The sequence below is a fragment of the Rhipicephalus microplus genome, chromosome X (assembly GCF_043290135.1).
Source record: "Rhipicephalus microplus isolate Deutch F79 chromosome X, USDA_Rmic, whole genome shotgun sequence".
Taxonomy (NCBI): Eukaryota; Metazoa; Arthropoda; class Arachnida; order Ixodida; family Ixodidae; genus Rhipicephalus; species Rhipicephalus microplus.
Genome location: NC_134710.1, coordinates 484,741,727 through 484,766,469, shown reverse-complemented (window position 1 = coordinate 484,766,469; position 24,743 = coordinate 484,741,727). Strand labels below are relative to the sequence as shown.

Below are 24,743 nucleotides of genomic sequence, written 5' to 3'. Positions count from 1 at the left end.
GCACTCGGCTGCTGACCTCCAGGTCGCGAGATTGAGCCTCATCACCAATGGAGGTGAAAATGCTTGAGGCCCGTGTGCTTAGATTCAGGCGCGCACCCCAGGTAGTTGAAATTTCCGGAGCCCTCCACTATGGCGTCTCTCATAATCATATCATGGTTTCGGGACTTTAAACCCCAGCAATAATTATTATCATCAGCCTTCAGAACTGAGCGGCTATTGCTCCTGTCGCTCTAATGACGATGGTTTTCCTGATCTTCTGAGCTTGAATTCCCACAGCACAGTGACAGCTCATCCTCTCATGTTGCGTGCTATGAGCCTTCCTGTGTCCAATCTCGCACGTGAATGTGGCGCGTATGCACTTCATCGGGGTCTTGCACATCATTGCCGCATTCTAGCACACACTCATGCCCTCTTACTCATGACATTCGGGCCATGGAGAAGTCATGTTTTAATTTGCTTGTGGTGTCAGTTTCACAAAAGTAAAACAATGAATCGGTTCAAAATGAAAACAGGTGCTAGAAAAAAATTAATATTGTTAATTTCATCATTACAGGTTTATTAATAAAGGATAAAACTAAGGCTAAAGTTTGTTTAAATTTCACATTAAAATCTCCGTGTCTGACATCACTGATTTTAAAGAGTATTTTTAGTATTTTAGTGACATTGGCTGAAAATTTTCTGATACTTGGTAGTGTAACGAGCGAGTTCACCTAGGAACACTTGTTATTATTATTGATGAACTGTTAGCCGCAGCATGCTGGTTCAGGCAGAAACCTGGCAAGCACAAGCCATGGAGACGTCAAGGTCTTCTTTCACGCTGGAACAGAGTTGACGTCACTATACTCTGCTACAATTACTCCCCGCGCAGGAGCAATCATAAGTGAAATCCTGCTCCATTGTGCCTTTCATTATGCAGTTGCAGTTTTCTACAAATCCCTCTAACGTGCAGTCCAGAACATTTGTGAATAAATAGGCACACCTTTAATGTATATAGAATGGAATCTTGGTAGAAGAACCCCACATTAATAAACTCTTCAGAATAACGAACTTTTAAAAAATCTCACGCCAACTGCGTGAGATTTTAAATGTAAAATTATTTCACTACTACATACTTCAGAATAGCAAACTTTCCAGAATAACGAGCGTTAATTCAGTTTCGCATTATATTAACAATGCCTCAGTACTACGAACTCATGTTCTAAAATCTGTCACGACCATTGGAGCGATACGCAAGCAGATGACAAAACGAACAGACGCCTTGCTTCTCAGAAGACGCGTGACGATGCGGGGGGGGGGGGGGGGGAAACGAAAGGGCGTCTTTCTTTTCTTTTTGTTGAAACGCGACGCTGCAGATTTACAAGCGCCCAGGTGAGGGGCGAGGGCAACACAAGAGGGCAAGGTCAGCGAGGCAGAGTGGGAGTTGCGGAGCAGGAAGCACGGGCACGGAAAACCTGACAGCAAGGGAGCAGAAAAGGGAATGCGAGAAATTTTCCATTTTTAGCATTTTTATTTTCTTCGGAAGAGGCGATGACAGCCGTGACACTTCGGGTTTTTCTTTCTTTGTCACTCCTACATGTACTCTAGGAGGCCTTGTTTCTAAGTCGTGTTCATCACTTTTCGGCGCAAAGCAAGTTGGCATTCGCGCTGGGGAGCTACTACAAATGAGTTCATCTCTGCTTGCAATGAAAAAACGGTAGCAGTTTTGGCTAAGTGAGAAAGTGGATATTCTTCGGCAACTGGAAGGGAAAAAGCAGGCTGTTGTGACCAAAGAACCGAATCACACCATAGGACTGTGGATGAGCGTGAGCGCTTCGGGCTGCAAAGTTTGTGCTGCATGCACCAAAAAGAAATTCACAGACTTTTTAAAAGTAAACATGCATTTTTTGGTGTTCACTTGTGCATTTGTTTTTTCTCGTGAAAAATGAGTTCAAGGACGCACCGTCGTAAAGGTAAGTCATTTTGGTCGGTGGAAAATATGTATTTATGGTTAATTTTTGGGCTTTCACTATAACGACCTTTCAAAATAACAAACGAATTGCCGTGGCCCCCCGATGTTTATTATACCGAGATGTCATTGTAATTAATAAATGTTGCAGATACATTGCAGTGTAATTAACAACCTTGCACTGCAATTATTAACACAATTAACTCATGCAACGTACAATTCTAAATTCTAACTCTTTCGAGGATTCTCATAAGTGTCACAGCACATAAATTTATCACAATCTGTAGAGATCACGTCTTGGTCTATTCCGATTTTTAAACCGTCGAGCTTATCTCTATGGCGAAAAAGTGCACCTTTCATCCGCTAGGTGCATACTTATTGTTATGCTTTGTTACATACACATGCACACACACACACACAAACATGCAACAGTACATTGTACCAGCGCGCACTATTATCGCCGAATGGGCTCGTTTTCGTCGTGACACATGTCGAACAAAATGCGTTAAAAAGGCCCTGAAACACTTTTTTAAGACCATGGAATAAATTCACTAGAAGAGCTTATTTCCTCACGAATTTAACGCCGCAAAAATTTTAAGAATCCGTCCAGTGGAGTTACAAAGGTTTGTCGCATGCTGCTATTTGATTATCTCGTCTCTGGTCCTGACGAAAGCGCTGGAAGCGAAGCGGAGAGGGGTGGCAGGGCAAGGAAACTACCGCACCTCGTGACCTTGAGCACTTTTTTTTTTTTCTTTGAATGCGTGGATTTTTCAGTGTGATCTCGCGTGCATGCGTAGACAAGTAGTGGTCTTTCGCGGCTATCTCGATAGACAAGTAGTGGTCTTTCGCGGCTATCTCGATAATTGGATTTTTCGGTCATAGATGCACAGACGGTTTTTCGCTCACAATCAACGGGGTGGAGGGTTTTCGTGACATGAGCTCGTTAATGCTATTGCATTAAAAAGCATTGGACAGTAAAGTTGAAGCTCACACACAGACAATAGGTTTGGGGATATTTCATAGCCGAGCAAATACGTGCCTTTCTTCTGGTACTTCGGATAGAGCTACAAGCCTGCAATGAGGATACTTCGTGGTTGTTTAGCAAGCTGTTCTTCATACAGTAGGCTCTCAGTAAACGAAACCTGAAGGGTCCGGGAGGTGAACTCAGAGGTGAACATAGGTGCAGAAAACAAGCCCGAAACCAAGTGTTGAAAATGTAATAATTCCATTCAAGCAGTAGTTTCGTTTAACAGATTTTCGTTTACTGAGAATCCACTGTACTTTATTTTTTATTCATACATAACCTCACTTTGCCTAGAGGCATTACAGCAGGGGCTTACAAACATAAGAAAAACAAATCTTCATTGTTGCTGCACACTTGCTCTGACACAGACCATTCCGCTCATTAATCGTTTTCACAAAAAACGAATTTGTGTACAAGTACCTCCTGGCCCGGTATGACCTTATTTTGTGTATATGATCTATACTTTCAGATATGTACTCTGGCTGTTTTAAGTAAAGGTCTCTCTCAATTCCTGTTCTATTATGAAATATCTGATATAACAACTTGAAGCGTAATTTTTTACGTCGTGACTAAAGTGACTCCCTGTTTAATTCTGTTTTCATTTCGGTACAACTGTGACTTCTTCCATACCAACCCACGACAAACCTGGCTGCTCTATTTTGAATTTTTTCTAATTTATTGAACAAGCCTACTTGTGAAGGGTTCGAAAGAGAACAGGAATGTTCTAAAATTGGTCAAATACAGGGGAGGTAAGCCATGTTTCTAAGCTGATAATGTGCATATCTCACATTCCTTGGAATATAGTGCAATGCCACCGCAACCTTACCTACCACATAATCCACATGTGCATTCCAAAAGAATCGTGCGACAATAATCCATCCAAATATTTGTACATATATTTTCTATCTGAAACCTTTCCCCTTAAATAAAGTCACAATATTTTTTTCTTCTTTGAAAAACACATATGAACACACTTGTTAGTATTTAAAGTCATTTGCCACTTACGACACTATTGATGAATACATTCAAGATCAGCCTGTAATTTATTGACATCATGGTCATTTTGAATTTTTATGTAAATGCTATCATCTGCGAATAGCCAAGTATTGGATCTTTGGCCCACATTAATGTCATTAATAAAAATGATATGTAACAGAGGCCCCAGTACAGACCCTTAGGGGACGCTTGATGTGACCTAAAAAAATCTGATTTAATGTCATTCAAAACAGCACATTGGTTGCATTGAAACAGGTAATTTTCAGTTCAATTAAGAATTTTTAAAATATTTATCACTGACAATTCTGCAAGAAGCCGAGTATGGGAAACAATGTCGAAAGCCTTGTTGTAATCGAGAAAGTCTGTTTGCCTGCCCAAGTCTATTACTGATGCTAAGTCGTTAAAAAACTCAAGAAGCTGCGTCGTGCATGAAAAGCCTTTACGAAAACTTTGTTGTTTCTTGGTTAATAAATCGTGATCTAATAAATGGTTCAGTATAGCCTTGTATATTATGTGTTCAATAATCTTACAGGATAGCAATGTAAGCAAAATAGGTCAATAATTCGCGACGTCTTTCTTGGAACCTCCTTTGTGAATTGGGACTACATTTGCTACTTTCTAATCTTGTGGCAACCAATCAGTGCATAATGACTTTTTAAAGACTAAGGTGAAGTGAAATTGGATGAGCACACTGTTTTAGAACTCTTGGAAAAACGCCATCAGGAGCAGTAGCTTTACTTTCAGCGAGGCTCTCTAGCAAGGCCTCAATGCCACTAATACTAATTTCGAATGGTTGCATAAAAGAAACACTACTACTTGGCAAAAGTGAGCTTAATGTAGACTTAGAAAGAAAGACTGATTGGAAGTAATTATTTAAGCATGTGGCTTTATCTAAAACACAAATATTGTACGATCGATACTCATTTTTTATGATGCCCCAAGACAAATAGCGGCGAATCTGCAGTGCAAATTAAAGGCAGCGTTCCATTACAAGGCAGCGTTCCATCATATTCACCCTCAAAACACTCTGTGTTGCATTTTATTGCCGCGTCCATAGCTGCGTCTAGCTGCGAGATAGCAACGACAACGAAGACGGCGGATTTGCTCGAGAGGTGCAGTGCAGGTGAGTGAAGAAGACGACAATCTTAGCGGCCTTCTTTTAAGAGCATCTCTGCGAGTTCGACTGTCTGTGTTTTTAAATAAAGCCTCTATATTTTAAAACCCGCGACACTGGTGGAGGTGCTGGATACTACCACCTTATGATCGGCACACGGGTGAGAAGCCCTGAGTCCAGCCCTACGAGACAGCCACACGTGGAGACGCCTGTGCACCGCTCAAGTCGTCGCCTTCAAGGTCTTGAACCAGAATTTGGTCTTTTAGAAGGAGCAACATTTACGACAGCCACTCTTACTCAAGAAATGACATTTTCAAGGAGTCCTGCACAGGTGAAGGTCCAGAATATGCACATTCCTGAACCATTTCATGGCCGGCCGAAGAAAGATGCGCAAGACTGGCTTGAGCAGTTTGACCAGGTAGCTAGATCGAACTACTGGAGTCTCGATGAAAAGCTATTCCACGTATACTTCACCCTTGAAGACGGCGCGAAGACATGGTTTATAAACCGCGAGGCAACATTGACGACATGGGAGGGGTTTTGTCGGCGGTTTCTTGACACCTTTGGTAACGCCGACCGACACGAAAACATACAACGCGTTCTTGAAGGACGCACCTAACAGCTGCATGAAAGTGCCACCATGTTTGCTGAGGATATGGTGCGTCTCTGCCACCGCGCGGACCCCAACATGCTCGAGGCTCAAAAGCTAAGCCATCTCATGAGGGGCGTCAAGTAGCAGCTATTTGCTGGTCTTGTGTGCAATCCGCCAACAACAGTGGACGAGTTCACCAGGGAGGCCACTGTAATAGAGCATGCGCTGCAGCAATGGTACCGTCAATCTGATCGCCCTGCCACCGGCGCAGCTGCAGGTGCCACTGCACTTACCTCAAACAATGAGTTTTCTCTACGCCACCTGATTCAACAAATCGTGCATGAGGACATTGCGAAGGAGAACGCTAAGTACACATTGCAGTCACAGGCACCTCCGCAGCAGGAGTCCACGGTAGCCTCCGTCGCTAAAGTCGTTCGCCTTGAACTTCAACAAGCGTTTGCCTCTTCTCAGCGATATTCCGCTCCGCCGTACGATCCAAACCCGTATACCTACGCAGACACTGTGCATCATTCATTGGCTCCAGAAGTATCGACCCACGCCCATGTCAGTGCCGCAGTACCTCGAACCGTATCCTGTGGCAGCCTGGGCTCAGCAGGATTCTCTCAGACGACCCTATATGCGGAAGACCAACATATGGCGCACTGCGGATCGCCGACCACTCTGCTAAAATGGTGGAGAGCCAGGGCACATTTACCGTTTTTGCCCACATCGCCAAGCTGAATACCCCGGCAGTGCACCTACCACTACGCGCCGACAGTTCGACGAAAGTCGTGCCCCCTTCGACGACGACCAGGCTGGCCGGTGGGAAGGCTCTGTTACCTTCCGCACATGCTCACCAGACGCGCTCACCGCCGAAGTTTTGCTGACATCGTCAGAGGTCGGTCTCCCAGCCCACGGCGGGGAAACTGAAAGCAGCTATCTCTGGGGGGAAGGTTGCAAGCCGTCGAATTGCCGAAAATCCCCCACTGCTGCCCAAATGTGTGAGAGACGACGATGAAGACTCCGCCAAATAAAACTGTCACTGCCGACCTTGCTGTGACGATTGATGGCGTTGAAGTGACGACCTTAGTCGACACGGGTGTAGACTTTTTCATAATGAGTGAACGATTGGCAGACAAACTCAGGAAAGTCAGGACGGAATGGACGGGCCCTTATATTCGAAATGCTGGAGGCGAGATAGTGACACCCATAGGAAAATGTACAGCAAGATTCATGATTGAGAATATGGCTTTTGTAGCCACATTTCTGATCCTACCGGAGTGCTGCAAATCTATGATACTGGGAATGAACTTCTTAAAAGTGTACGGTGCTGTGGTCAACATACGTGATGGTTTGATTACATTCGGCGCTGACAAGCCTGTGACCCATGATCCAGACCAAGAACCCAGGGTGTTACGTGTGGTCGACGACGACGTCTGCGTGCCACCACTGTCACGTAGTCTTGTTTCCGTGTGTTGCGGCATGCACGGTAATGAAGACTCCATTGCCAAACGCATCACTGCCCTTCTTTTTTGCCAAGGCATTGTCATCGCTCGTGGCATCGTCAGTTTAGTGGATGGGCGCGCAGAGGTGCTTCTGACCAACTTCACGAATGAGGGCCGGCACATTGGTAAAGGCACGGCTGTGGCATACCTCGAGGAGCTCGACTACTCTGACGAATGTCTTCTTATGCAAGGGGAAGCCACAGCCCCTACACCTCCGCGTACACCACCAGTCGATATCAGTCCGAGTTTAACACCAACTGAAAGATGCCATCTGAAAGAGTCCGAGTCTAACACCAGGTGAAAGATGGAGCTGCTCAACCAGTTCAAGAACTGCTTCTCATCGACATCACAAGTGGGTCGAACACCTCTGACTAAGCATCACATCATTACAGAAGACACAGCAAGACCGATCCGACAGAATTCATATCGCGTCACTCGAAAAGAACGTGACGTAATCCAGCAGCAAATCAAGAAGATGCTAGAGCATGATGTAATTCAACCATCAAAGAGTCCTTGGCCATCGCCAGTGGTACTTGTGAAAAAGAAAGATGACAGCTTGCATTTCTGCATCGATTATTGTAAGCCGAACCACGTTACGAAAAAAGACATTTATCCGTTACCACGGATTAATGACTCTTTGGACAGGCTATGGCATGCGCGCTACTTCTCGTCAATGAACCTTAAAAGTGGATACTGGCAAATAGAAGTAGATGAGCGCGACCGAGAAAAGACCGCCTTCGTGACGCCAGACGGGCTTTATGAATTCAAAGTCCTTCTTTTCGGTCTATGCTCAGCCACGTTTCCGAAATTAGGATATCATTCTGTCCGGCTTGAAATGGAAAACATGCCTTGTGTAGCTCAACGACGTGATTGTTTTTTCAGCTATGTTTCAGGAACATCTAAAGCGGCTGCTGTCAGTCTTTCAAGTGATACAGTCCACTGGACTCACACTCAAACCGGAAAAATGCCACTTCGGCTTTGTGTCCAATGGACACTTCGACTATGTGTCCCAGGAACTCAAGTTCCTGGGACACGTAGTCAGTCGCGAAGGTGTGATGCCTGACCCAGATAAAACTGCAGCCGTCGCAAAGTTCGCAAGGCCTGTTGATAAGCAAGCAATCAGGCGTTTTGTGGGTCTCTGCACCTACTACTGGGGATTTATGGCAGACTTTGTACACATCGCCTCTCCAATCACCCGCCTTACAAGGGAAGACGTTGCGTTTTAGATAGGGTGAAGAGCAAGAAGCTTAGTTCAACAAGCTACGACAACGTCTACAAACTCCACCCGTCCTCGCTCACTTCGGCGAGAATGCCCCAACAGCCATTCATACAGACCGCAGCAATGTGGGCCTAGGTGCGGTTCTTGTCCAATGCCAAGATGGTGTGAAAAGAGTAGTTGCCTGTGCTAGCAGAACGTTCACACGCGCTGAGTCCAACTACTCAACAGCGGAGAAGAAGTGTCTGGCTGTCGTTCGGGCAGTTGCGAAGTTCCGCCAGTACTTATATGGCCGCACTTTTCAAGTCGTAAGCGACCATCACTCTCTTTGTTGGTTGACCAAAATGAAAGACCCATCTGGACGTTTAGCACGATGGAGCTTACGGCTCCAAGAGTACGACATGGCCTTAGTTTACAAGTCCAGAAGGCAACACTTAAATGCTGACTGTTTGTCAAGGTTACCTATTGAATCACCGGTTACGGAGGGTGATGAATTCACAGGTTTTTTAGGAGTTGTTGATGCAGCTATCATTTCTCGGCAACAACAAGATGATCGGAAGCTAAACTCGAATTCTCGAACGAACGAATTCTCGAACGGATGAGCCGCCAATGCACCAAAAGTGTTTTCGAAAAAACTTATCGTCATTCTATTTACGGGATGGAATTTTGTACAAAAAGAATTTATCATCAACAGGTAGAAGCTATCTGCTGGTAGTTCCTGAAGCTCTCCGCAGCAAAATTTTACAAGCCTGCCATGACGAAGTCACTGTGGGCCACCTCGGTTTCACAAGAACACATACGCATCAAAGAAAAATATTACTGGCCAAGAATCGAAGCAGAGGTGAAATATTACGTCCGAACATGCATTGACTGTCAGCGGCGCAAGGTACCACCTGTCAAACCCGCTGGGCTATTACGTCCTGTGCCCAAGCCAGAAACTCCGTTTTCTCAAATTGAAATGGATCTGCTGGGCCCATTTCCAACATCGGACAGCGGCAACAAATGGGTTATAGTGGCGACGGACTACCTCACGGGATATGCGGAGACCAAAGTAATTGCGAGTGGCACTGCAGCTGAAGCGGCCCAGTTCTTCAGTGAGAACATTGTCTTGAGACATGGTGCTCCAGCTGTCGTCATAAGAGACAAAGGTACCACGTTTACAGCCCAGCTTTTGTGCACTGTGCTTACGCTAAGTGGCACGGCGCATAGGAAGACAACAGCTTACCACCCGCAAACGAATGGGCTTACAGAACGACTTAACAAGACAATCGCTGACATGCTTTGCATGTACGTCGACGTGGAACACAAGAATTGGGACCGAATATTGCCGTACATCACATTTGCGTATAATATGGCGCGCCAGGAAACAACGAAAATGACGCTTTTCGCACTAATTCATGCAGAGAAGTTACTACAATGCTTGACGCCATGCTGCCTTACGATTGCAATGATTCAGAGATAGACGCCGCAGACTTCACTGAGCACGCTGATGAAGCAAGGCAGCTTGCTCGTGTCAGAATAATCACCCAGCAGCAACTTGACGCACAATGGTACAACCTTTGCCATGGATTTGTCGCTTATCATCCAGGAGATAGAGTCTGCGTTCGGTTTCCTGTACGACGGCGTGGCCTCTTGGAGAAACTCCTACCCCGATACTTTGGACCCTACAAGGTTTTGCACCGTCTTAGCGATGTGACGTACGAAGTCGTGCCCGACGCCTCCTCCTGTTCGAAACGTCGCCAGCATCTGCCTCAGACATTGCACGTGGTCTGCATGAAACTTTACCACTCTCAGTGATGTAAACACCCGCTGGCCGCATCTCTACCTGGTGAGCATCAGGAAGACTCTCACTCTAGTGGGAGGGTAATGCCACGTGCATAGCTGCGTCTAGCTGCAAGATTGCCACGACATCGAAGATCACGGATTTGCTCGAGAGACGCAGCGCAGGCGAGTGAAGAATGCGACAATCTTAGCAGCCTTCTTTTGAGAGCGTCTATACGAGTTACACTGTCCGTGTTTTTAAATAAATCCTCTGTATTTTATAACCCGTGACTTTTCAAAGATTAAGGTGAAGTGAAATTGGATGAGCACACTGTTTTAGAACTCTTGGAGAAACGCCATCAGAAGCAGTTGCTTTACTTTCGTCAAGGTCTCTCGCAAGGCCTCAATGCCACTAACAATGATTTTGAGTGGTTGCATAAGAGGAACACTACTACTTGGCAAAAGTGAGCCTAATGTAGACTTAGAAAAAAAGACTGATTGGACGTAAACATTTAAGCATGTGGCTTTTTCTACAACACAAGTATTCCGTGATCGATGCTAATTTTTTATGACGCTCCAAGACAAATGGCAGCGAATATGCAGTGCAAGTTAAGCATTGTTTACAAGGCAGCATTTCATCATCTTCACCCCAAAACACACTGTGATGTATTTTATTATATCTACATCGTCACTTCCTCAAAGCAGAAGGGATTACTTACCTTCAAACGGCTGCATTGTGGACAAGATAGGCAGCCCAGCATTCCATACACGATGGATCCACATATCCGTCTTGTCACAAGCAAAAACACTCGTCCAACAATTACCTGAAGTTGTGAAATCTTTTGGAGATGAAACTGGCGAGCACTAATCAAAACACATAAATTATGCGCACCATGACTCCACATTATTCATCAAGAACACCAAAATTGCGCTTTGTTTTCGTGCCTATACGAAGCACGGTAGCTAGCCCTCGCCACATGTGCAGCTTTCACCGCATGCGCTGTACAAAACTGCTCGTTGCTGTGTTAAAAACTTTTCCGCCTGTACGCTTCTTTCATTCAACACTGCAGAATCTGCGCTTAATAAATTATTTATATTTATTTTATATTGATGTTCGGTTATACTTCACTGTTTTATTCAGTATTAGAGCGTAAGATTAGATACGCAACTACAGTGACGGCTGCTGGCCATTCAGGTAGAATATGAGAGAGAAAGCGGCAGAGAGGAGTAGATGTTTGTGGTAAAACCAGCTGTGGTGTACGATCTGGTGTTGGTACAATATACGCTTGCAGTGGAGTTGGCAGCATTATAAAATATCTGCAGTCTCAGCCATGGTAGACATAGGCTCGGCACTGTGTTACCTTTATTTGTTCTTCCGAAGTAATGCGTCTGTGCAGCACACAAGGTTGTCAAGCAGGCATGCTCCCTGCGAGATAATTCAGCAAAATTACAGCCTGACTTCAATCGGCACCACTTCGCCAGCGTATTTTCACCACGATGGACTTAAAGATTGATAATTGGCAACAGCTTAATGCAGTTGAATTTACTACAGCAAAAACAATGTACGTTTGAATCCAATGTGTTTGCCTACTTATGCAACTCAATATTCCATGATAATATTATTTTAATCTAGTCAGTGAGGTTAAAACAACTCACAGAGAATGAGAAAAAGTAAGATAATAGATTTGTAAATCATGAGACACTCATTTTTTATCATCATATATGTCTTACTGGGCTGGTCGTCCAGTACACTTCCATGTGTAAGAAAAAAAAAACTTGAATAAAACCCACTTGTTGAGGTGCAACAATTGCACGTCATACACAATCAAGCTCAACTTTTTTCATTTTTCCTTGTCAATAGACGTACAATCAGAACATAAACGTCGCAGCTCCTGATACGAATGTAACTGCAACCAGCAGCTTTCAGTTGAACTGGTGATGGTCCCTGTTGGCGGCCAGTTGAGCTGTAACTGGGACCAGCTACTAACTGGAACCACTTGCAACTAAGACCAACTGTTCCCAGTTGATTCTCAGCTGAAACCAGTTGACTTGAAACTAGGACCAGCTACTAACTAGAACCACTTGCAACTAGGACCAATTGTTCCCAGTTGATTCCCAGCCGAAACCAGTTGGCCTGCAACTGAGATAAATTGATCTCAGTTAATGCCAGTTGAAACCATGTGTATTCCCAGTTACATATTTTCATCTGGGACTAGTTTATTGATGTGCATTTCATGCCTTTTAATCACAACACATCAATTTTCGTTGCTTTTGTGTTGGGATTTTGTCCTGATTTTAGTAGAATTTTACAACCATTACAGCTTTATACACTTGCAAATTCACAAGATTTCATTTAAGGTTACTCGACGAGAACAGTATAGGGAATTTTTCAGATAGGTTCCCCTGGGCACATAAACTTTTCTCTTTTAGTGCTTGTATTTGTTGAAAGCAAGAATTTGCTAATTTAAATGTTCCTAGGGTGGCGACAACTCCAAAACTTGCTTTCTCTGCTATGAAATTGCAAACTTTTTTCTCTGATACTGCTTCGGTATTGCTCTTGGCTGCTCCAGAGATGCTTTGAAACATTCATTTTGCTGCTACCAGCCCTCCTCAAAAAAAAATTGGTGCCTGTTTCGACACTTGATTGTTGTATAAATGACTTAGTGGATAGATTTAAAGTTAATAAGTTATTAGTAAGGGTTCATAATCCACTCATTTACTTACAAAACTCGCAAAATTTCAAAATTTACGTGAAAGATGATTATCTATCAATAGGGTAACTAAAAGTAAGAATGGCCTAGTATTGGGAGAAATCAAATAATATGTCTCAACTAAAGAGCTAAACCAAATGAAAGGCTCATTTTGCAGGTATAGTAAAGAAAAGAGAATCAGTCTGGACTGCACTGGTAAATTACTGTTCTGCATTCCCAAAATGGTGCAGTTTGTTTGCAATGTGAAGCATTTATAATGATAAGAAAGGATTGGGTTTTTATAAAGTAAGATAGTTTATATTTGACTTTATTTGAGAGAGAGAATCATTAGTCGCATAATAAACCTTGTGTCAAGCCAAGATCAAGCATCAGATTTCACTTGACAGCCACAAGTACGCACTGTTTGTCAGAGTGTATGTAGTCTGGCCTTTCTTCGCTTTCACAAATAAGTTATATTTATTTGTGTTTGATACATGTGGTGCTTTAATCATACTACTCTGTTGCATTGACAACTACAACTAATAGTAAAACAAACATCCCCACAGCAGCCACATTGCTGATATCCAATGACCAGTGGTTGCAATGGTTCGAGTCTCAACTAGCTGCAGGGACACCACATGCTTGGCCCCTTCTTGCTGCACTGTTCGGTATTCACCAACGTTTCAAACTTTCGGTGAGTGTCTCCATTTGGGGATGATTGTACATATAAGTATCGCGGAGCTCATTCAGACATTTGAAAGTCTGTCATTGATTGAAGAGAACTGCCCATTTTGAGTGCTCTACCTTGCAGGTTACATGCACACTTGGAGATCAAACTTTGGCTCAAACAGTAAAACCTCATTTTAATAAAGTGGGATTAATGAACTAATGGATATAACGAAGCAATTGTAATTTGTCTTAAAATTCTCATAGACGCCCATGTATTTAAAACCTGGTTTTAGCGAAGCCGAGTTTTCCTCACAATGGATATAACGAACCATTCTTTGTCCACAACGAGCATTTGCTGATCATTCTGATATATGTCAATTCTATAATGCCACGTTCCTTTTCTCAAGTTTTGTTATCGCCCCGACACGCTATGCAATTCTCAGCACAAATCGTGCTTGTAGTCTTCGAGAAGCTTCAGGACTGTAGTAGATCATTTTGATAAGATCACGCCCACTCCACAAACTATACAGATTATTCTGGAACCTAGGTCACCGCTAGCGATAACGCTATAACATTTGATGGCAAGTGTGTAAATGCCGACCCGCTTCTCTGCTTGTCAGTTGATCAACGGAAGATGCTCTGTTTGCCGCTATCAGTGCAGGTCTGCTACTGTAACTGGACTTTTGGTTTACCGGGCACAGGTTCCCCCAAATAAACAGTTTGATCTGACAATCCAGTCTCCTCCCTTCAGCCATGTCACGACCCCATGACATCTGTTGGGGGTGCTGCTTCTTTGATGTACCGGACGCCTCCGTCAAGCCGCAAACCAAGCCCACACCACGAAGACACCGACGCAATCCACGAGCACCGAGTTAGCTGTAGGAAACAAGGGATGCCACCGGAGTATGGGCTTCTACCCGACAAGACTCTGAATACCAAGTCTTTGGTGTCAACTGCGATGACAATGACAGCGCCTGTACCACCGGCACCGATCTTGCTGCGGCAACTCAATAAACCGCCCACTTTCTGCGGTTCGCCACTTGAAGACCCGAAAAAGCGGGCTTGAAAGATTCGACTGAGTCTCCCTTTTCAATGATTGGACTGAAAATGACAAGCTGCAGCATGTATATTTTGTCTTGCAAGACGCTACCAGGACATGGTTCGAGAACGAAGAGTCGATCTTGACAACGTGGGACATTTCCTGCTCCAGGTTATTGGCCACTTTCACAAGCATCGTCTGCAAAGAGAGGGCTGAAACTCTGCTTGAAACTCACATCCAGCTACCCAACGAAAACGTCATGCTCTTCACAAAAGAAATGACTAAACTCTTTTGCCATGCAGACCCAGAAATGCCGGAAGAAAAGAAAGTCCGGTTCCTCATGCGAGGAGTCAAACAGAAGCTTTTCACGGGACTGATGAGGAATCCACTGAACACCTTCCAAGAGTTTGTATCGGAGGCGATCACTATCGAAAAGACCCTGGACATGCGCACCAGACAGTATAATCGTCACCTGACTCCAGACTGCGCAGCAGCTCAAGCCAGTGACTCCAAAGACCTGCGTGAAACGATTCGAGCAAGCGTGCGGGAAGAGCTACGCAAGCTGTTGCCTTCGGCGCAGCCTCAAGTGGATTCGATCGACGACATTGTGCGAGAAGTTCGGCAATCGCTTCGAATTCCCCAAGCAACGCTGCCCGAGGCGGAAGATATGAGCTACGCCGCTACAGTGCGTCACAATGCTCCTCCCGTCCACGCCAAAACGGTGCCCCGTCACACTTTCGTCGTCAGACTGAAGTGCGATATCTCATAGCATACGACGGTTTACTTTTCATCACAGCTACGGTAATTTTAAACTTGCGCCTTGTGCTCCCCGGGAGAGCCGCCTGTCAACATAAGTGGGGGTGCGAGTCTCCCTGCCTCCGCTTTCCTCGGGAACTAGTGGACTGCTACCAGCCCTGCTCCAAAATATTGGCGCCCACATACACCCACATGCTTTTTTGCCAGGCGGCTCACGCATGTGAGTGCAAGTCTCTCTGCCTCCACTTTCCTCAGGAACTAGTGGGTTCGCCCCGCGCAGCAACTCTCGCAAGCGTGTGCGTCAGCCAGCAGCCTCCCTTCTTCTGCAGAACTCATTGACCTGCCCGCGCATCTGACTTCCTTCTCCCTTTCAGTTTCGTGCCGGAACAGCAGAAATTGTAGCTTTATTCCTTGTTGTTCACTGTGGTGGAGCACCATCACCTCTATCAGTTTCTGCCGCTAGACAAGAGATGGACAACGGCAGTGGCAAACGTAGGTGAAAAAATTTAACAATCAGGCAGAAGTTGGCACTGTTGAAAAACGTTAGCCCGGAATCAAGAAAAAAAAAGTGGCCAAAGATTTCGGTGAAGTCTTAAGTGGGTGCCGCGGGGGACCAGGCTCAGATGTTCTGGGATGCTCTCTTTGATGCTGGCGTTGTGCCAGACTGTAAAACTTTCTGCACGTAGGTCAGTGCCTATACTGATGCAGATGCAGAAATTGTTCCCACGGTGATGGGGGTGCATGACGACAGTGACGAATGTGTCGAACCCCCAGAGCCTCATGTTGGCGAATCCGACTTATCGATGCCCTTGCAAGCACTGGATGCGACAGAACTGCTGCGCCGCTTCTTTGATGCTTACGATAATGGCAAGGACAGACTCTAAATAGCGGCTGCAGCTGAAGAAGCAGTCATCCGCATGAAGAAAAATCTGCAAAAGTATATTAAGGACTATTTTTCTTCGAAGTGATCTGCTAGCTAGTGTGCTGAATTTGGCAAGAATAAAGTGCATTGTTCTTTTTTATTTTGCTAGTTTTTTGCCTTCTAACAACTGTTTTTTTCTGCACGGCGAGCTGTTGTGATATTTGGCGATGAGTACATTCTCCCTTTCTGGCTAATTGTCAGTAAAAATGAATATTGACTATAACAAACTAATGGTTATAGCAAAGTAATTACAACTCCCTCTTCAACTTCGTTATAATGAGGTTTGACTGTACTTACATTCTCAACAATGTAAAGGTAGTTTAGAAGGTTAGCTTCTGCTTAGTGATCTCCTGTGTTGCAATAATTTCTGGTTAATGCAACATCCCGTCTGTCCAGCGTAAAAGTGGCCGCAACTGCAAGGTACCTTGTGAATTGCACTTGTATGGTAATCAGTGAATTTATTGTCTTTACCCCTCATTCTTTCGTTGCACTATGGCACAAATCTCACCTAGCTCATTGGGAGCCGTAAGATCTCACGTACCTTGGGAATAAATGTAAAGATGGCTGTGTAGTATTTTTTTTATTGAGCGAATCGTACGAAATCACGCGAAAGATATTTGCAAATGCTGTACACACAAACATATTAAGGGGAAGGCTACACTTGATAGGCAACTTTGTTATTTATGTATAGATCTGAATGAAATGTTCAGAGTTTGTGTGTTTAGATGTGCCGATTTCAAAAATGTAATTACTTTTTTTGATTGGTTAGGTAGTTTCCAACATACTTCATAATCAATGTAAAACCTGGGTCCTTTGTTTTCAGCTAATTAGCATCTAAGGAGGAAGTACCAAAAGATTGACGACAGTGTAGAAACAATGTAGGATGCTTAAGGAGTGAAATATGCTATAAATCAATTTGCTGGGCCAACTTCAACAGGACTTAGAGGACATCAGTGTTCAAAAAAAAAAACAAGCCACCTTCACCTCTCACGCATGTGTTCGATTAAAAAATTTTTTTATGTGTATATTGCCTTCAAATTAGGCATATTGCATGCTGCATGCATTTATCTTTCTGGCAAAAAAAAATAAATATGCTGATAGCTCGTACGAAACAGAAGTTATTTTTCCTCTAACTTGGCAAATATGCCAAAATTGACGTTTTGAGAGAACGAGAAAAATTGTTTAAAAACATCTTTATTGAAAAAAAATTTGTAATATTGTATTGGTAATGCTACATGCGCTCCTTTATTTCTGTCATTGCTACCGCATCGTTACACGTGTAACGCTTCGTTGTGCGAACCGCGCCTGAATGACTAGGAACAATCTAGATCATCTAAATTAAGGGTGCAATGCATACATTACAGTTTGTTCTGCAACTTATGCAGCCGCTAGCGATAACGCTAGAATTTTTGATGGCACATGTATAAATCCCAAGACACTTCGCTGCTTGTCAGATTATCGACGGCGACGCTCTATGTTCGCTGCTATTGGCCTACAGCGTGTATTGCTTGTATAGTGATGTTTTGTTTTCGGGGCACTGGTTCGCTCAAAATAAAAAGTTCACTGCTGCCTTTTTCAACATCACGACTGTTACATGTGAAGATTAACTGATGGCCAGGCGGTAGTGACAACCGTGAACAGTAGGCCATCAGGCCCGCGAAGGACACGAGAACATCTTGAGCCCTTAGCCCAGAACGAACTGTTTTATTCTCTCCCAAAACGGCCATCCCGCTGCTGTGCCAGGCTTGCACAGCTAAACACAACTATCAGCGCCGCGTGGGGGCGCTGCATTTGAACCAACATTGTAACAATGACCCCAACCCCGTGACAGTACAAAGACTGCAGCTGACAGCTAACTCTTTTGGATCTGACATCGCAAAACTCTACAAAACGATGGTGTAAGAGAATAAGTACAGCCGCTTTAGGGAGAATTGCTTTTATCCCACAATCTCTTGCGGTTGAGAGCACACCACGAGCCGTGCGCTGATGCTTGCCGATAGCACGCACGCCAGCTATCCAACCACGCACTTAAAATAAAAGTTCTCGGCTGCTGCTCCAGTGACTCCCCCCCCCCCCCCCTTTCCTCGCGTCTTTTCATGCTCGTTCAAGACAGGCAGCGTGTTTCCTCTCTGCTTGATCCGCTTGAGCATTCGACGGCAGGTCTAACACAAGGTGGGATGCTATTGTGTGAGCTCCCCAAGTGAGTGGCTGAGATTGGCCGCCTCATTTAATTTCTGCTTGAGCAGCACTCATCACCCCAGCTTGTGCAATCGTATGGGTGGGTAGAATGTATGATGCGCAGGGAATGTTACCAACTCGTAGTTTACAGGGAACATGGCACCACACAGTGAAAACCCGTGGAGTGTCTATATAGTTGCTATCATAAAAAAAAGAAACTTCACCTAATTGCCTAGCAAAAGTGCAGCTAGCTCATTCAAATTTCTTCCTGGGTCTCATATAGGCTGTAGCACTTCATTGACCGGAACATAAGTTTTTTCTTACATTTATTTTGTACAGCCCTATTGGTTTAGTATGAAGATAACGGTTAATATATTAGTTCATCTCTTGTCTTAAGTTGCTGTTTATGTTGAATGATGTTTTTTAATCATATTTTGAACATAGCAGCATTCAGCATAAAATTTTTTTTCAGTTTATTGAGGTCTAGTAGCTGTCCAGAGTACCGTTTATGTTTTTTATTTTAATTGCTATGCTTTCAGTTTTGATATTGTACGGTTTAATATATATATAGTGGAAGTTCGATTATACATTCTTGGGTTTCGAGATGACCTGCATTTAACGTGGAATTGGCTTGGTCCTGGCAAAATCCTCATAGAAACAATGTACAGTCGAGCCTGCTTATAGAGAACCTGAGCCTGACGCGGCATCCATTCACTGTATCCTCAAGTTGGTAGTGAATTAAACACAGTTTTTTTTTTTAAATTTGCAAGAGAAAACACAAACTTCTTGCCCCAAAAAGTATGTGACGCACGCGTTTTAAAGAGAAGAAGCAATAGGGGTGGTCTCGAGTTCATTTAAAGCGGCAAGGTGCTCGTTCACCGAGGCCCGCGGCATAAGCTGCATGAGGCACAGGCCCCAAAGTTTCATCGGTTTGCTGTGGTTTTATCGTTCTCGCAATCCGATTCCTCCAAATCTCCTTCCCCACGTATTTCATTCACAATGCCCTAATCCATGCACGGTTTCGCAGTGGGGGCATCATCATCAACTGTAATTAAACTATCGCAACAGCTGTTCCACCTGCTCTCCCATGTCGGTGTCGACGACGCGCTGTCACAAATCGCTGCCGGAGTGATCCTGCTCGGAAGCGTCAGGCTCGGCACCGGGCCTGACGTCAACAAAGTCGGCCTCGCAAAAACAGTTTTGTGCGCATGTAGCTGTCACCGCCGCCCACGAAATATTCATCATCTCCACAGCTGAATACCGCGACCCCCTAAGCGGCAAGTTGGCTGCCAGTTGGTCAACAGCTATGAGCAAACGCTCCGCAATGCAGCACCTAACACGCGTATTACGCCCAAGCCAAGCGGCCACACTTTCGGCGTTTTCTTGAGCGGCAGGAAAAAGCGTGCAAGTTCTCCCGTCTGCCATCCTGACCACACGCACGCCAAGAGCGAGCAAGACGTGCACATGCGCCACACATGCCAGAACGCATAGGACAGCTCTTGGCACGTTTCTAGTCAGAAAGTGAAACTGATTCGAGCCAGCGTGACTGACGTCGCAGAGCGGTGGAGATGGGCGAAGGGGTTGTGATCAAAAGAGGAGAGCAGATTTGCGAGAGAAGTCCAAGGAGTTGTGCTAGAGTGAAGAGAGGAGACGTTGGGCAGGAAGGCAACCTTGAAAGCCAAAACACACAAGACGGGAAGGAGGCAGGTTGGGTAGCTTGCTTGAAAGGTTCGCGAAACGCGAAACTCGCACGTAGCAAAACTTGAGAGTGCCTGCGGTTGCGCACCCAGAAGTCAAAGCACGGCCGCCTGAGTCGAGGTACGCGGCGGTGTTCAAAGAATCGGTGGTCGTGGTCAAAAAATTGTTTTGTTACGCCGGCGGGTTTGCGTGGCTTCATCAACTTTGATATTTGGCGATTCATTCCGTGCAAATTAACAGCTGTTTTCGCGCTTCGACACGCATGCGGAGGTCATGCTGAGCAGAGTGCGAAGTGAGCGAGAACAAGTCCTAAACATGAAACGAATCGCAAATATTCAAAGTCAGTGGGGTAGCGTACGCGCGTGCACTAGACACAGACGATCGGATACAGTCTGTGGCCGACGATGTTGGCAAATAGTCTGGTCACTCCAGGCTGACAACACCAACGACAGTACCAGGGATCAAAAACAGGGTAGATGACCAACCGGTCTTCGAAAAATCGGTGGCCGTGTAAAAACACTGGTTTGTCTGGCGATGCTGGGTGCTCAGAGTAGCCGGGGCACAAAGGACGGAGGGGTGCATAACAAAAAGTGGTCGGGGAGAGTGGCAACTAGAGGAGTGCAGAGGCTTGGTCGGCATTTAACAATAAGAATGAATGGGCCCCTTGCAGATGCCTGACGGGTGGTCGAAAGTGGTTTCCTGAAAAGTCTGCAGAGCGTTGACTCTGTTCACTGTAACTTATCAGCGGCGCTTAGAGACGTTCTTTGTAAGTGCGACTTTGTGCCATTGAACTAATGTATATTTTCACGGTTACGGGGATATTGTTCGCTTTAAGCGAAAGTTCGTTTCAAGTGGGGTTATTTTATGTAGGCCCGACTGTATTGAAGAGCTTGGTTATACGATGCAGTTTGATGCCGACCCCGCATCTTACGTCGACTTTCACACTCCGTCGGAAAAAAAAACACCTTTTTTCGAATTACATGTCAACCAAATATTCACGAGTGCGAAATACGAACTTGCGTACTCCATGGAGGACTACATAAAAAGTAGTCATCTTCATCAAATGCAAAATTTATTTTCTTGGAAGTTCGCGTACTTGTACATATGCCTCAATCGCGTGCATACATATCCGAGGTCGTTACCTAGTCAAGTTTTATCCACATAGACTAGGTACAGCTGACCAAAAAGCTGATATTTTCACATTTTATTTATTTATTTATTCAATACTTCCAGCCACCCTTTGGCAGCCAAGGCAGGAGTGGTACAGTGCAGAGTTTGAACACAAAGCTTACATGCGACCAGTAACACAGTCCGCGGTACACAGGGAAGCAATAATGCAGTAAGCTTACAGATTGTCACGACACAGAAGTGCGTGTGTCGTGATTTGTGTCCATAGAAACATTTCCTGGTCGACATACTGCTAATTTCTTGCCTCTATGACACTCGCAGTCTCTGGTTTGCGCACGCATCAGGGCACGACACAGCCGCTTTAACCGTGGAAAATTACTTTCACTTGACGTCAACGATCATAACGACAGTGGCACACCACTAGTTGAACTTCAAAAGGTAACAAATTACAATGCACACAGCTAGCTCAGTCACGCACGAACATTGATTGTACATAAACTCATTGCCTGTCGTCATTATGCGATAGCGATGACACTGTGTCCGACTCTTCTCATGGGAGGCTTACGACGACACGGTTTCGATTTCGTTTTCACGCGCAGACAATTTTAGGACTTTATTTATCGAGAGAAAGATGGGCATTGGATTTGATTGTTTTTAAAGTTGAAAATAAAAATTCGCTCGGATCTCTTCCAACGGAATATTGCTGCCATTAGCTACCACTAGCAATAATAATTTAATCTCTTTCATTGCACGGGCAGAAGGTCGGGTGGTAGGCTTATTCAGGCGGTCTGTACCCATTTTCGGACAAGGCTGAGTGTTGCGGTCTATATTCTTAGTTTTTCGATTATACGATGCCCGGGTTATATGACGGTTTCTCGTGGTCTCCCCTAAAAGCTGTATAATCGTGGTTCTACAGTGTATATATATATATATATATATATATATATATATATATATATATATATATATATATATATATATATATATATAAAAGAAATAGGGAATTAAGCCTTTCGTTGGTTTGGCACTGTATATTTTCACTAACATTTAGTCTGCTGGACCAGTCTTTGACGAAATCTGGTCCACCAGACAAAACGTTAGTGAAAATATACAGTGCCAAACCAACGAAAGTTTTTATTCCCTATTTCTTACTCTAACGGGGTCCACGCGATTTTTTTACCACTATATATATATATATATATATATATATATATATATATGTGTGATGCAGGAGATGTGATGGCTATAGGATGAACCATTCATTTGCCTTCGTCTTCCTTCTTTTGTACTATTCCACCGCACCATTCTCGTGTGGTTCGTCACACGCTTCCTCCTCCCCCGAGAGGGACGTAGATGCAGGGGCGGATGATATTGTTTAAGTCTCCCGACATAAACGATGTCAGTCTGGCGACCGAGTGGACCCATGCTGTGGTCAATCTCATAGTTAACTGCCGAAATCTTGCGTATGGTCGTATAGGGTCCTTTCATGATTGCGCTGAGTTTGCCGCGGTTCAGGTGCCAGGGTGTTTCATATAGAACAAAGTCTCCCATTTAAAGCTCTAATGGAAGGAATTTCTTGTCATATATGATCTTGCTTTTCTGGTGATATGCCACTGAATTGCGGACTGCGTTTGTACGAGCTTCCTGCAGATTTTTGGCAATGCCTGAAAGGAGATAAGGATACGATGTTGTCCCATGCATAAGAAAGCAGGGTGGTTAGCCTGTGACTTCGTGAGGTGTTCTATTGTACTCGTCGACAATGTCGGAGAGGAGACGCGGCCACAGTTTTTGGGGTTCGTCGTTGATCTTGCATCAGAGGCGAGTAACGATCGTCCGATGAGTGCCCTCATTGAGGCCATTACACTGTGGGTGTTGTGAGCTTGTTATAGGATGATGAATATTGTTGTGCTTGAGGAACTGCTTAAATTTGCCAGCAGTCAATTCTGTGCCGCTGTAGGAAAAGAACTTCCGAGGCTTTCCAGCAGCGAAGATACTGTTCAGGCAAGAGATGTACCCGTCGCAAGTCTCATTCTTGTGTGCGAAAGCCCAGACATATTGGGTGGCATGATCAACGGCTAAGTGAATGAATCTTTTGGATGAGCTGTAGTTGCTAAAACATCTGATAGTGTCTATGGCCAGAAGATGAAATGGCTGTTTCGTTGGTGGCAGAGATTGCAAGGAACCAAAGCGTTTGGTCTTCGGTTTCTTGTAGCGCTGGCAAGTATCGCAGTGCCGTATGTACTCGCTCACGTCGGTGATGATGTCGGGCCAATAGTAGTGTGGAGAGAGAAGCCACAACGTCTTCTTTATCCTGACATGACAAAGCGTCATGAGCTTTTTGGAGAAGAGAAGACCGGAGAGCAAAAGGCACATAGACTTTTCGTATTTCTCTGTGTGTCACTATACTCAGTCCGTTCTCAATGGTATGCTTTCCGGGTGGTTTGTCGTTGTGATGCTCTTGCAGTTGCTCAGCAGATAGGAGTTGAACTATCGGGCTTCGAAATAGTGCATCAGCCTCAATGATGTCAATGCCCTTTTGGTGTTTGATGTTCACGTCGTACATGGAGAGTTTCAAGGACCATCGGAAAAGTCGGCCTCAAGGATTCTTGATGCTTTTAAGCCATTGCAACGCTGTGTGATCCATGATCATAGTGAAAGGTTTCCCATTTAGATAGCAGTGCCATTTATCAATGGCGTCAATAATTGCTAAACATGAGTTCTGTGATAGCGTAATTAATTTTGTGTTTTAGTAACTTCCGTGAAGGGTATGCAATTAGGTGTTCTTTACCTTCATCATCAGCCTGCTTCAAGACGGCGCTGATACCTCTGTTGGATGCATCGCACACAAGGCTTAGCCGCATCATAGATGTTAAGGATTGGCTCTTATGTCACGCATTTCTTGAGCTGAGGGAAAGCCAGTTCACACTCCGAATCCCAGTTCCAGGTGGCGTCTTTGCTGAGCAGGCGTGTCAGTGGGTGAGCGATTTGACTGAAGTGGTCAATGTATCGACGGTAAACATTGACAGTGCCGAAAAAACGCTGCAACTTATTAGGGCGTGATGGTGTCAGAAACCGTAGGATTGCATCCAGGTTGCTTTGCTTTGGAGTGACGGTGCGATATGAAACCTTGTGTCTCAGGTACTCGATGGAGGTTCGAGCGAATTGGCATTTTTTCGATTTCAGCTTGATACCTTCACTTTTAAAAGCTTTTAAAGTGTTTTCTAGATGCCTCAGATGGTCTGGAAACATGTCAGAGTAGACAACAGTGTCATCGAAGTGATTCGTGACGTTCTGCAAACGGTGTTTTGCCAATATGAATTTGACAGCCCATTCGAAGGTGGCCGGAGCATTCTGAAGACCAAAAAGCATGACAAAGCACTCTTAGTAACCGGTACGTGTGACAAACGTCGTTTTCGAAATGCCATCAGACTGAATCTTCACGTGCCAGTAACCTGACATTATGTTTAACATCGAAAAGTATGTAGATTTCCCCAGAGAATCGAGAACGTC

The 24,743-nt window shown here is 44.6% G+C and overlaps 1 protein-coding gene across 15 annotated transcripts in view; it reads left to right on the top strand.

The window, feature by feature from the left end:
* LOC119160784 (uncharacterized) overlaps positions 1-24,743 on the top strand; it is a 708,235-nt gene that overhangs the window by 539,261 nt on the left and 144,231 nt on the right. For 12 of the 15 annotated variants that reach the window (XR_012887742.1, XR_012887741.1, XR_012887743.1 and 9 more), the window contains one exon: positions 13,410-13,537. The exons of 2 other annotated variants lie outside the window; for them this stretch is intronic. Coding sequence is in view for 8 of the 13 variants with exons in the window: in XM_075880899.1 (XP_075737014.1) it covers positions 13,410-13,537 (128 nt within the window). In the remaining 5 variants the exon portion in view is untranslated. Of the gene's footprint in view, positions 1-13,409; positions 13,538-24,743 lie in introns of those variants that run through there. One more of the 15 variants, XM_075880905.1, reaches the window with a different exon arrangement.